Source organism: Lissotriton vulgaris, chromosome 1_1, assembly GCF_964263255.1.
Source record: "Lissotriton vulgaris chromosome 1_1, aLisVul1.2, whole genome shotgun sequence".
NCBI classification, from domain to species: Eukaryota; Metazoa; Chordata; class Amphibia; order Caudata; family Salamandridae; genus Lissotriton; species Lissotriton vulgaris.
Window position 1 is genome coordinate 1,822,153,636 of NC_141685.1, and position 12,559 is coordinate 1,822,166,194.

At 42.3% G+C, this 12,559-nt stretch overlaps 1 protein-coding gene across 1 annotated transcript in view; it reads left to right on the forward strand.

Moving 5' to 3' along the window:
- Positions 1-12,559, forward strand: part of LOC147751276 (tyrosine 3-monooxygenase-like) — a 309,602-nt gene that overhangs the window by 165,522 nt on the left and 131,521 nt on the right. The window contains exons 6-7 of the mRNA XM_086933182.1: positions 3,908-4,053; positions 7,149-7,284. Coding sequence (XP_086789308.1) covers positions 3,908-4,053; positions 7,149-7,284 — 282 coding nt within the window. The remainder of the gene's footprint in view (positions 1-3,907; positions 4,054-7,148; positions 7,285-12,559) is intronic.

Here is a 12,559-nt window from a genome sequence, read left to right on the forward strand (position 1 = left end):
GCGATCAAACAGAATATGACAGTCCTTGTCGAGGTCCAAGGTGAGTGTCGCAGAGTGTATCGGGGGACAGTCGAAGGTGATGATGCAGAGGGCAGAACCACCCCAGCTGAAACAGGCCCTGTGGCGGAGATGAATGCTACTGCGTCCTTCTTACCACGATGGCGCTTTCATCCGCCTCTTCATCCTCTGCTGTTCTATGTGCCTCACGTGTGGGCGGTGCTGGCCTTTCTCCAGCACTGTGTGACAGTGACACCTCAGGGGCCGGAGGTGGAATGTCTGCTGTACTCTGTGGCACTGACACTACAGGGGGCAGAGATGTGGATGTAGTGGTAGCAGCAGCATGCATCAGCACCAGGCCTTGTGGCAGCAATGCCATGAGGATGGTTTTGAGGTCATTGAGGAACCCAGTTACAACTCGCAGGTGTGCAGCCATGGCAGCCGCTCTTTCCGCATTAGCCAGCTCCATGGTCTCCATGAGCCTCCGCATGTTTCCCACCTCCCGGGCAAGCTCGATGGAGCCACTCTGACTAATTGGTCGTTCTTGTCTCTGAGTCAGGACTCTGGCAATGTCAGCCATGGTTCGTTGGAGAGCATGGAGCGGACTGTGGGTGTCCGTTAGGGACTGTGAGTGGTCCCTGATTGAACTTAAACACCCACCTATGGCATTTAGTCTGTCTGCCATGTAGACGAAGCCCACCTGCACCTGTTCTGCCACAGTGCTCCTGGCATCCCAACACACAGCGCTGGAAGGCCATGCGTTCTTTGTGGGGGTCCTGGGAGGCAGCTGCGGTGGTGGGTGCTACCTGATGTGTGGTCTGAGCAGGGGTGGGGTCTCTACATTGCAGCTGGGCTGCCTGATCCTGGAGGTGGGCTGCGGAGGCTGTCAATAAACTCTTGGAGGGTGTCGGAGTCGAAGCTGTGGTGGTCCTCTTCGTCATCAGAGAAGAGAGGATCAGGCTGCTCTGCAGGAGGTGTTGATTGTCCATCTGCAATGTGAAGGGTAGATACAGTTTAACAATGTATTCACATGTGTGTTGTCGCATTGTACATGTTTACATACAGACTGCATGACTGTGTACATTGTGGCTGTTTGGGAGGAGCTGCCTATTTGATGGGGGACAGTGGACATTTTGACAACAGACGTGTGTGTGTTTGTACTTGTACATGGTCATCTCACATTTCCCTGCAATGCCACTTGTGAATGGCCAGTGTCAACAGCCAGTCGGCGCCAGTTGTGTCCTGTGTTCTGTTGTGGATGTGTTGCTGTTTGTGCCACATTGTTGTCAGTGTTGCTGTGCTCTGCATGTTATGTGTGTGTGCTGCATTTCAGGGGTGTGGCCCCTGCTGCTCTGTTTTGCTACCCCTTATCCCTTTTCTGCGATGTGCATTTGCCTTCTGTGCTTATACAGTGCTGAGATGTTGCATACTTGGGTACATTGGTCTCTTGGTGGGAGTTGGGGTCTGGGGCATGGTTTGTCCTCAGATGTGCTTAGCTAAATTGTGCATGTGTGCCAATGTGGCCATTTCCCCCCATTCCCCCAGTCCCTGGTCGTTACTCACCTTGTTGCTGTTGTGTCCGGTCATGTTGGGCAGTGTTAGGTCCCCCGACTCCAGTCAACATCTCCCCACTGATGACTGTGGACATCATTTCCTCCATGTCGTCCAGCTCCTCCTGTAACACAGGACTCCCACCTCCAGTCTGCATTGCTGCCTTCTGGTGTTTGGCGAGTTTCAGCTTGGTTTTGCACTTGACATCATTCCAGTGCCTCTTGACCTCTTCCATTGTCCGCTTCAGCACTCCCACTGCATTCAGCTTGTCCACAACGGACTGCCACAGTCCATTTTTGGTTTGCCAATGACACAATGGAGGTGACGAATAGTTGTTGACGGTGTTATACTACCTCCGTTATCAGGATTCTTGCTTTCCTGCGGAATGAAGCGCTTCTTCCTACTCTTCTTCACCTTGGCCTTCCCTGACCCCGAGGTCCCAGGCAGGAGACTATTGCATGGTACAGCCGCGTTGAGAAGGCTTGGTTAACACAGCATCATTTTCACGTGATAGACTGCAATGTTGGATGTTGGGTTAAGTTATTTTGTGATGGTTATCACACGTTCTTGAGAATATGCACCTTTGTATGATCTAGAGGGGGATTAAACTGGCAAATAAACTGGTTCAAATCAATTGTTCCAGGCATCTCTCTAGATTAGGCATAAATGGGGAAGTGTATTCTCACAAACTTCCCAGGGAGGCAACAGTGTTCCCCCAGGGGTTGCTACAAAGAGATTATCTTGTCCACCAGGATCAAGGCAACCTAAAATTATGACCACCCTCTAATGCTACAGTCACCATTTCTTCAAGGGGGTCACCACTCACATAGGACACAAAATCTGAGTGTTGCACTCTCAGTCAGTCACACCATATTAATTCAAAGGCAAATGATCACAGTCACATCACATTTAGTTTATTTATTTATGCCATTTTTAAATTTATTTATGCCATTTTCTAAAGCCCGCTGCAACCCTACTGGCATCCTGGCGCTGTGAAAAAGTGTGACTAAGAAGTGAACATCAAGGGGCAGGATGGGGGAGTGAACAGGTTCCTCTTGGGGTGGTTAGACTTTAGGGAAGAGCCATGTATTTACCTTTTTGCGGAAAGGCAGCAGTTCACTTGTTTTCCTAATCTCAATAGGAAGGCTATTCCAAAGGTGGGCTGCTGCTATGCTAAAGGCTCTGCCACATTGAGTTGCTTTCCTGATTCTAGGTATACTAATAAGGTTAGTGGATGAGGAACGGAGGGTCCGTGTGGGCTCATACCATTTAAATTTGTTTTGTAGAGGTTTGGGACCCAGGCCATGTGCTGCTTTAAAGACAGTGCATAGGGATTTAAAAACGATCCTCTGATGCACGGGCAACCAGTGTAACTCGGCCGGTGCTAGAGTAGTGGAGGATCGACGTCCTCGAGAGAGTGCCATTTTGGCTGCTGCCGCCTGGATACTCTGGAGTCTGGAAATCAGATATGCAGGAGATTCCAGTAGCAGAGCGTTGCAATAATCCAGGCGGCTAAGAATGGTGCTCCTGACTACAGTTGCTCTGGTCTGTGCTGGAAGGAGAGGTAACAGCTTTCGGAGGCCCCGCATTAGGGTGAAGCAGCTGCTCACCTGTTTGTTGACATTGGTCTCCAGATTTAAGTTGTCATTAAAGCTGACCCCCAAATTCCGCACCGTCTTTACTGGTGTCAGTGGTCCATCTGAGGCTAGAGGCCAGAAGTCAGCAGGCAGGCTTCTGGCGATTCTTCCCACTTTGCATTGCATTATCTCTGTTTTACCTCTGTTAAATTGTAGAGAGTTACTTTTTAGCCAAGTTGCCATTTCCAGCATGCAGATGTGGAATGCCTTAAGTGATTCTGCATGGGCACCATCAAGGGAGATCATCAGCTGCGTGTTAAGGGCATACAAAAAGCCCCTCTTGTAGAAGACTGAGTTGAATTTCAACATGGTAATTTTTAGAACCTCTCCGAGTGGTACAGCTAAATGAACCTGTGGCCATCTGTACTATCAGCAGACTAACCATCACTGTCCCTCTGACTGTGGCAGAGGGGCCACAGTCACAATTTCCTTTAGATTGTGGCACACATCTGGTTTAACCCTGTTCAGCAGAGACATGCCCTGCTAGTTAATAAAAAAGGTGTGACTCAATCTCGATGAACTGCAAACGCCAAGATTATTGGGAGGGAATGCACAGAGTCTGTAAAAAAAGAGCATAAATTGACAGGAAGTACCACTTCACTTGCATTTTGATGACGTTCATCTCTACAAACACGTTGTTAATTATTTGCCTTTTTGGGTATGGTGCAAGTAACGTCATTGGTTAGTTAGAACTTAATCGAATGTACCATTTGTTATTTCAGGCGAGAGGTTTACAGAAAACTGAGCAGTCTGTATCCAACCCATGCTTGCCGACAGTACCTCGAAGCCTTTCATCAACTGGAGAAGTGCTGTGGATACAGGGAGGACAGTATCCCTCAACTGGAGGTTGTATCACGCTTTTTAAAAGGCAAGACATCACATGAGGCTACTTGTCAGATTGTACTGACTATTTGGGAAGGGTACTGTATTTTGTTTCAAAATACAGTAGAACCCATAGCAAGACTTTTCTATAGAGTCTATATAACAAAACATATTTTCAAAGCATAAGATACCATGCTGACTTTAATGCAGATGTTTACCAATCAACAACTTCTAAAAAGCAATCGCATACTTTGTCTCATAGTTGGGAAACTTTAAAATTACTTTAATATCTGTAAATACCTTTAAGGTTTGTCATTTACTATTTTAGGTATTCTGCTAATTTTGGCAGTTTATGTACAACTTCTGAAACTTCACAGGCACCAAAATGTGTGCACCATCATGACTTCCAATTGAATCAGCCAACCGGGTGTAAAAAGGTTTAGCAGGGTACTTTCATAAATGTGCAAATCACTTTGTTTGGATATGGCATAATACACTGTCAATATTCACTCTCATTGTGATGATTCCCCTTCCTGACCTTCTGCGGGCACATGTGACCTTCAGCTTGGCCCCTGGGAATTGGGCAGTCAGACAAGAGCGAGTCCAAATATTTTTGTGAACATTTGTAAATGTGAGCTTCATTTTCAAGGTAATGAGAGGAGTCAGGACCTCAAATGAAATGAATCTGAGAAGTCAGTACTTCACCACTAATAATAACTTGCTTCCTCAGTACTGTGGCTTCTTCTGTGGCTTCCTTTTAGTCTCATGGTAAAACATAATGTTATAACGCTTCATACAACCTGTTTGTGAAGTTCTCTTATTGTAAGGATTGTCGTCTTTGAATCAACTTGCCATCAAACTCTACCATATGCACACACCGAAAATGTTCTTGCTGAGCAGTACCAGTATCTTGTTGAGCCTGGATGGCGGTTCTCAGAGTGCTGCGTTCAACAGTATCACCGCCTTCGAAGCAGAGGGAGTGATAGATGAAAATGATTCAGTTGCACAACAAGAGTGTTTTTTCTGACTGTGCTTATGAACTCATGCTCTATAGTGTTAACCATTACTGAAGCCAATCACAGTTGAATTAGTCTTCCACCATTTGATAGTGCTGCAGGTACCCCTACCTCATATGCGAGTAGGAAGTTCAATAGGTTCCGCTGGGTAAGGCTAGTTAACCATGTAACGCATAGAAACAGCCTCACACAAGTAACAATGAAGTTAAATATTTTTTGGACTGGGACAGGTTATAAAGGGCCACATGTATCAACATTAGGAATAGCAAATACTTGGGATTTTCTGTGAATAGCAATTAGGTAATCGGTATTCTTAGTTGGTGAAATTCCAAGAGTTTCATTTAGCGAATCCTAGGGGGTCTCAAATCGACCTATCTCATTATAACTAATGAGATAAGTCTCAATTTGCGACCCCCTAGGAATCTCTAAAATCACAGGGCTGGTTGCCTGCTGGGGTCAGCAGACTACTTTGTCTGTGATTGCTTTTCAATAAACCAATCTTTTTTTTTAATTACAGCCCGTTTTGATCAAAGAAAAATGGGTTACGTTTAAAGGAAAACAATGATTTTTTTTCTTTTCATTTTTTAAGAGCAGGCAGTGGTCCATGAGAGACCACTCCCTGCTGTTAAAAAACGTTTTTGCATCCATTCCCAAAGGTGAAGGGGTCCCTTAGGGACTACTTCCCATTTGCAAATGAGTTACCACCAACTTGAAGTTGGTGGTAACATGCAAATGATTTGCGACTGCATTCATGGTCACAAAACATTCATACATACCACTGCTATTCGGTATTAGGAAGGGACGCTCTAAACACCCTCCTTCCAAATACCAAATCACAAACCCACTTTGTGATTCAGTAACAGGTTCCCAAATCACAAAATAGGGTTTGAAACATAGGAAAAGCCACGTCCGCTTCTGTGAATCAGCCTGTTTGCAAACACAAAATAGGTTCAAACACATGGCCCATACGCTAGAAGGGGAGGGTAATGGGGAGGAATGTTTGCTAGTGGGCTCAATGAAGCCTATTGTTTGTTTCTTCCACTTATGCAAGAGCAGCTCAATGTTATATATATACCCAAGCCATGAGAGACAATACAATTAGAAATGGAGGAGTGACTGACCCCTTGCGGCATCACATAAGTAGCTATGCTTTGAGGTGATGGGCAAGCCTATCATCAGTTTTAGTTGGACAGCTCCTCCACAGGTGCTTTTTTGGCCAGAGCGTAGAGGCCAGTAATTTAGCAGTAGAGTAGGTACACTAAGGAATAGAAAGTATGGTAGCTCAAAGGGTTATACAATGAATATCATGTAACTGAAGAAGCAGGAGAACTGAGTTCTGATGTTGATTGTGTTTGATGTTGGGCAGATCATTTATTTTTCTTGCACTTCAGTTTGGATTTGGGATGATCAGAAAGGCTTAGCTTATCGACAAGTTATCCCTCTATTTTATGATGAATATAAAAACATGATGGTTGTGTTTTAGGGGTCGGTATTGCCTGGAAAGTGTCCAATATTTTTGAAGACATGTTAAATACGATATAGAGTTCACTGGCTGAATTTCCCTTCATAGATATGGTATGGCAGAAATAATCCAGTGATGAATTCTACTTCGCATCTGTCATTCCTCCAGAGAGTTGAAAGTTTTCAGTTCCTCTTGAACTCTAAACCAAATTTACATTTATTTACATTTGGAAGAAGGCTAAATATCATTTCAAACACGGTTCCTCATTGGCTACCTTCTACATCTAGTAAACTGACAGACAATGTGTAGACCAAGGTGCTAAAGTGTGTGCAGACCTGCAAATAGTGTGTTTTCCAACTTTTCTTAATGCAAATGAGGCAGACTAACACAGTAAATATACACCTGCATGATCTTAATTGTCTAGTAAATACTATGTGTTAAAAGTTATGATTACCATCAATGTGTGGTGGAGGATTTTACTGTGTACTATCATGAATTAAGGGACAATACAAGACAAAATAAGCGGTTAGTGAACCCTGCTATGGTTATAAATGAAACATTATTTAGAAATTGACTTTACATGGTGGAAACTTGCATATTCTTTCCTCAATCCATAATTTTAAGCTGGCCCTTCGTCTTCTGACACGTATTTTAACTTTGCAGAGTGTTCAGGGTTCCAGTTGAGACCAGCAGCAGGACTGTTGTCGGCACGAGATTTCCTTGCCAGTCTGGCATTCCGTGTTTTTCAATCTACACAATACATAAGGCATCCCTCTTCTCCTATGCATTCACCAGAACCGTAAGTAACCCTGTCATGCCTGTAATTCTGATCAAATATTTCAATTCCGGACCCCTCTGACCCTGTGAGCTGCACAACTCAGTGCAGAAACGTATTATTTTCAAATGTGTGTCTTTTCTCTTTACAAGAAGATCTGTCAGTCACTCTGAAGGTACTATACGAGCAAGGAGTAACACAAAATGTGAGCAGTGAAAGATATAAATAACCAGACGATTTCAGAATCCGAAAAGGGGAAGAAAGCATATGCACTCTGGTTTTATTGTAACATCCATTCGTGGTTTGATTCTGAGGAATACATCATTCACAACTTGTCTGGTTTATCAACTAATTTGGGGATGGATTATATAGATCTCAACAGTATTTCTGCAATTTCTTTGCAAACTTTTCACCAAATTTCAAATTGACCCAAGCAAAATGTACTCACCTTGCATCTGTGCGTCAGTCTTATTGACACCGCTTTTAAGGAAGTATAAGCAGGTTAGGGGTCTTCTGATCTCAAATCCTGATCTTGAAATCTTCCCGGGAGATGTTTCTAACTTTGTTTTTCTGCTGTTACCATGGCCCGTGGATTCTCCTGTTATCAGGCAGGTGCTGTTGCTTTAATCAACATCATATATAGTTTATATTAGTTCATAAAAACAAACCAAAACATAATCTATTGAAACATCTACTAGTTTTAAAATATGCAATAAAATGGACAATATAAATCCACCAACACATGGAGCCTGGACTCATTATTTCATCAGTGACCATTATAGCACAATACTAGAGTCTTCATCTGACGTGGCATTACTTATTTTTATGGCCAAAGTCAAACATCTCTCAACAGCGACACTTCAAATGTGACGATAATAATAAACATTACAACAAATCAGGCTTCAATTGGCTTCCTTTAGTTTAGTTTGTTGTGGATAACGCCGAATGTAAGCATTGATAATAGATTACTCTCATTTGTGTTATAAATCCAGTTCCGTTATGAATGCATTCGAGCTACTAAGGGAAAGTAAGACCTTGCAGTTCTTTCCTTAATTCAGCTGAATCTTTCTCCATGCGCCACCAGGTTAGAAAGAGTTTCCACAGCCATTTCCTATCTACTCTGGGTCCTTAAACAATTCAGAATGACCTATTTTCATTCAGGTGACTCTTAAATAGTTTATCCAAGGACCCCTGATGCTGCTCCCTACAACACGACATTCATTCATAATTTACCTATTCAAAGATAACATGAGGGTTTTCCTTATGGATGCTCATAACAACAAATTTAATATGAAGCTCCAAAAATTCCAATTCAGCTTTCTATAAGTTGAAAAAGAGGAAATGTGTTGATGTAAACTCAATAAACAGCGATGAAATGTTTTCTTCTCTCTGTGCATGGTAATTACATTTGCTTTATCTAAAGCCCATTGCACCAAAGGCGACAGAGGGTATGCATTTGTCTTTTTAAACTACCAGAATTTGTGCCAATTATTTTTACCAAGTGGGGCGGTGAAGTTAACGTCTGCCACTTGAGCATGGGCAAAATGTTGTTGTCTTAATGAAAGTAAAAAATCCAAATTTGATTGTGAGTGAAAAGATACACCTAAAAATGGACAGCCCTTCACAGATTTTATATTTGTCTGCCCCATGGTCGCAACATGAGATTTGTATAGATTAGGTGTGTGTTCTCGGTCATCCATGCAGACCACATAACATATAATTGACTCCTGATTTTCTCCTCAAGACCATTTGTAGCCCTTAAAAGAACCACATCATCCTCATATAATGGTACAGTTATACAATTTCTTCCTAGTTTTGTAGTGTCACAAATTCCTTTCCTCTGTGTTGCCTCCATAATGTTTATATGAAATGTAAAGAGGAAGGAGCCAGGACCACGTCCTTGGAATTTATCTCCAGAATAATGAAAGTTTTCTATGCATTCTCTTGCTAGAATATAATTCGATTCCCATGCATACACGTAGAAAATCAATTCTATTCCAGTGGTATAAAGATATTCCGAACTGTTGTCTAAGCTACTCGGTCAAAGGCATTGGTTGGGTCTATAAAAGTCCAAATACCGAATGCCTTTTGAAACCTAAAATGATTAGATGTCAATATATAAAGATCTTATCAGTATGCCTTTTCTGAGGCCCCGGTTTGAACCCATGTTATGAAAATACAGCCAATGAAGCTGAAAGAAAAATCTACCAGAAACAGCAGTGAAAAATTGAAAGAAGGCACGCCACATGACTTAAGATAGGTAGACCTTTTAATCTACAGGGAGTAAATCAATAATGTCACCATCATATCACACAGCCCATCTCCAAATATCTCCCTTTCCCCAACCTTTACACAAGAATCCGCGAAACTTCCACATCATGACTCGGTCCTGCCCAGGAGCCACGCCAACCCAACACTTCTTCCCCCTTCAAAGAATATTAACACAATATATACAAGAAATGAACAGAAAGAAAAAGCACAGTAAAACAATATACTTAGCTACAGAATAGAAATGGATTTGACATTAGATACAATATAATTTAGCATCCGACTACAAACCTAATGACAAAAGGAAATGGAAGCTTCACATTCCAGGTTTGGCTGATAGAACACAACAATGTAATTCATGTGCAAAACCAGTTTGTGCCTTTCATTTTATGCTCTGGTTACACATGGTTCCCTTAAACACTCATGCTGAGAGGTTTTCTCAAGGTGAGTTCACACAAGATTAACCTTCTTACCGGACATAGCAAAGATTCTGTTCCTGTTCCACACCTGGCCATCACTGGTGAGGTTCGCACTTGGAGATAACTTAACCACTTACCTGGGGACATAAAACCTGGAATCACTTTTAAAAACATGTCCTGGCTTCTTGATTCTGGCACAGCTTCCCACTCTCGAATCATGAAAGTCTGGTTTCATACTTGCATTCCCATACTTCTTTTGTACTTTTTTTTATCATGTCCACCACACTCGCCAGAAACGCATCATCAATATGATTATGACCCATGCACTACCAGTCTTCCCCAAAAGATTTCCCTTGGAGATCGCCAATCAACCGCAATTTCTCACAAACTAATCCACTCACCACACTTACATATATCCAGTCTTGAAAGAGCCAGAGGTTGAGAAACCTCTTCCAATTACAATTTTTTTGTCTTTTGACAACACTGAATGACAAATGCGAATGTGTTATGCGTTATTTTTCCTTTTTTCCTTTTTTTTATGTACTCGATCCTAGATGAATTTAGACATTTTCTATTAATTCATTCCATGTGAGAATTTATTCATTATTAAACTGTGTAATTTGAAGTAGTTTCTCAACCTCTGGCTATTTCAAGACTGGATGTATGTAAGTGTGACGAGTAGATTAAATTCACACACTACATCTTTATTTGCTTCATCAATGTCATCACCAGCAGCACTTGCATCTTATCACTTACAGTTACTGTCAGAATCATATCATTATCATCATCATCAAGTGTGGTGTCATCTACTAGAGAAACCACAGATTTGCGTGCGTTCCAGCAAACCTTCATAAAATGCCCTTTGTGATTGCACTTATAACATGAAGCTGATAATGCCGGACAATTTTTGCCGAGGCCACGTGATTGTGACTTCCACACTTTTAGGCCTATCTTTATATTGCAGGGCATTCACAACTTTACAGAAGTACTTGTATCACTATGGGCCGACAAGTCCTTGAAGCATGCGTCAGAATTCTCTACTGCTCTAGCTATGGTGATAGCCATCTCTAGTCTAGGATCATCTTACTTTACTTTATTATTACTTTGAGTTCGTAGGAACCATGTTTTTACAGATCTTTGGGAAGTCCATAGACAGCACCTTTGCCTCTAGTGTGGCTGGGCTATATGTATTTACCTTTGAAACCAAACATATACTGAGGAATGACAACCCTTACAGGAACAATATAATCCTGTGGAGATGCTACATTGATGACATCCTTGTAAATTGGAAAGGAGACACAGGCACACCCATCATAACATGGATCAATGAGCGGGACCCAAACTTGAAAATTACTCATGCGGAGGATTATTAAACAATTACCTTCCTGAACTTGACAATATTTGCTGAAGATGGGAAACTGAGCACTAGGACCTACAAGAAACCAACAGACAGGAAGACTCTGCTCAAGTTTGAAAGCTTCTATCCAAGGACACTAAAAAAGGAACCCTCCATATGTCCAGTTCTTGAGGCTAACAAGGAACTACACACAAAAAATAGGCTTCAAGATACAGGCGTCAGCCTTGAAGTGAAGAATAAATTCACAGAATAAGATTACCCAGAAAAAATCATCAAGAAAGCATGCAAACGTGCAAGCAACCAAAGCAGGGATGTCTTGCTGGAGACAATCAAACACACAGATACAGCCATTTCTCTAACATGTGTTACTACTTATAACATAGTCTCAGATGAAGTAAAAACAGTAATTAACAAGCATTGGAGGATCCTACATACAGGTAACCTGAACGGAGAGAAACCGCTCTTTTCATTCAAAAGGCCAAGGAGCCTTAAACCCAGCCTTGTGCCAACACGCCCACAGAAGTAAAATACCCAAACAAGTACCAATGTCGTGAGTAGTTGGGGCTTACCAGAAGTGAAAGTGACAGGCCTTATGCCTGCAGGAATTGCAGTGTATGCCTCCTCACAAGCAAAGTTTCTGAATCTGGAACCAGACAAGGTATGGACACCAAGAACACATAATCATTGATATTGGCTGTTCTGTTCTACACAATACATGATCATAGGTGAACTATGAATACCAGAATGGGGCTTCCCCACCAACGGAGCAACGCCCATATATAAAATACATGGGAACTGGTTAATGTCTCTATATTCCTATTCCACAGAGGTGGGGCTCGAATCATTCTTAGTCCCCAAAAATATTTACTTATATCAATTGCAAAACTCATTTGTTACGAACAGAACGTGGAAATAATTGCTTTGATGTTGGCTTGGTTAATCAAAAAGAGCTGGCCAAATAAAACTTTTCACTTATTTACACATACACGCATAATTTACAATCCATGCTTATAAGGTTACAGTACCGTTTGCATTGTAGAAATGAAAAGAGAAGCCGTTCAAAGATGTTGGCCACATGAAACTAGAGTTCTTAATACCAGCGCACCATATACACCAGGCTCCCATGCCTCCATTGGAGGCATGGGGCTGATGGGCCGGATCCCCACCAGGGCCTCACCCGAGACACGCTTTCACTACGACGTGTCTATGACTCTCTCGTCCAACCTCAGTGGGGGTTTCTAATACGGAACAGCTG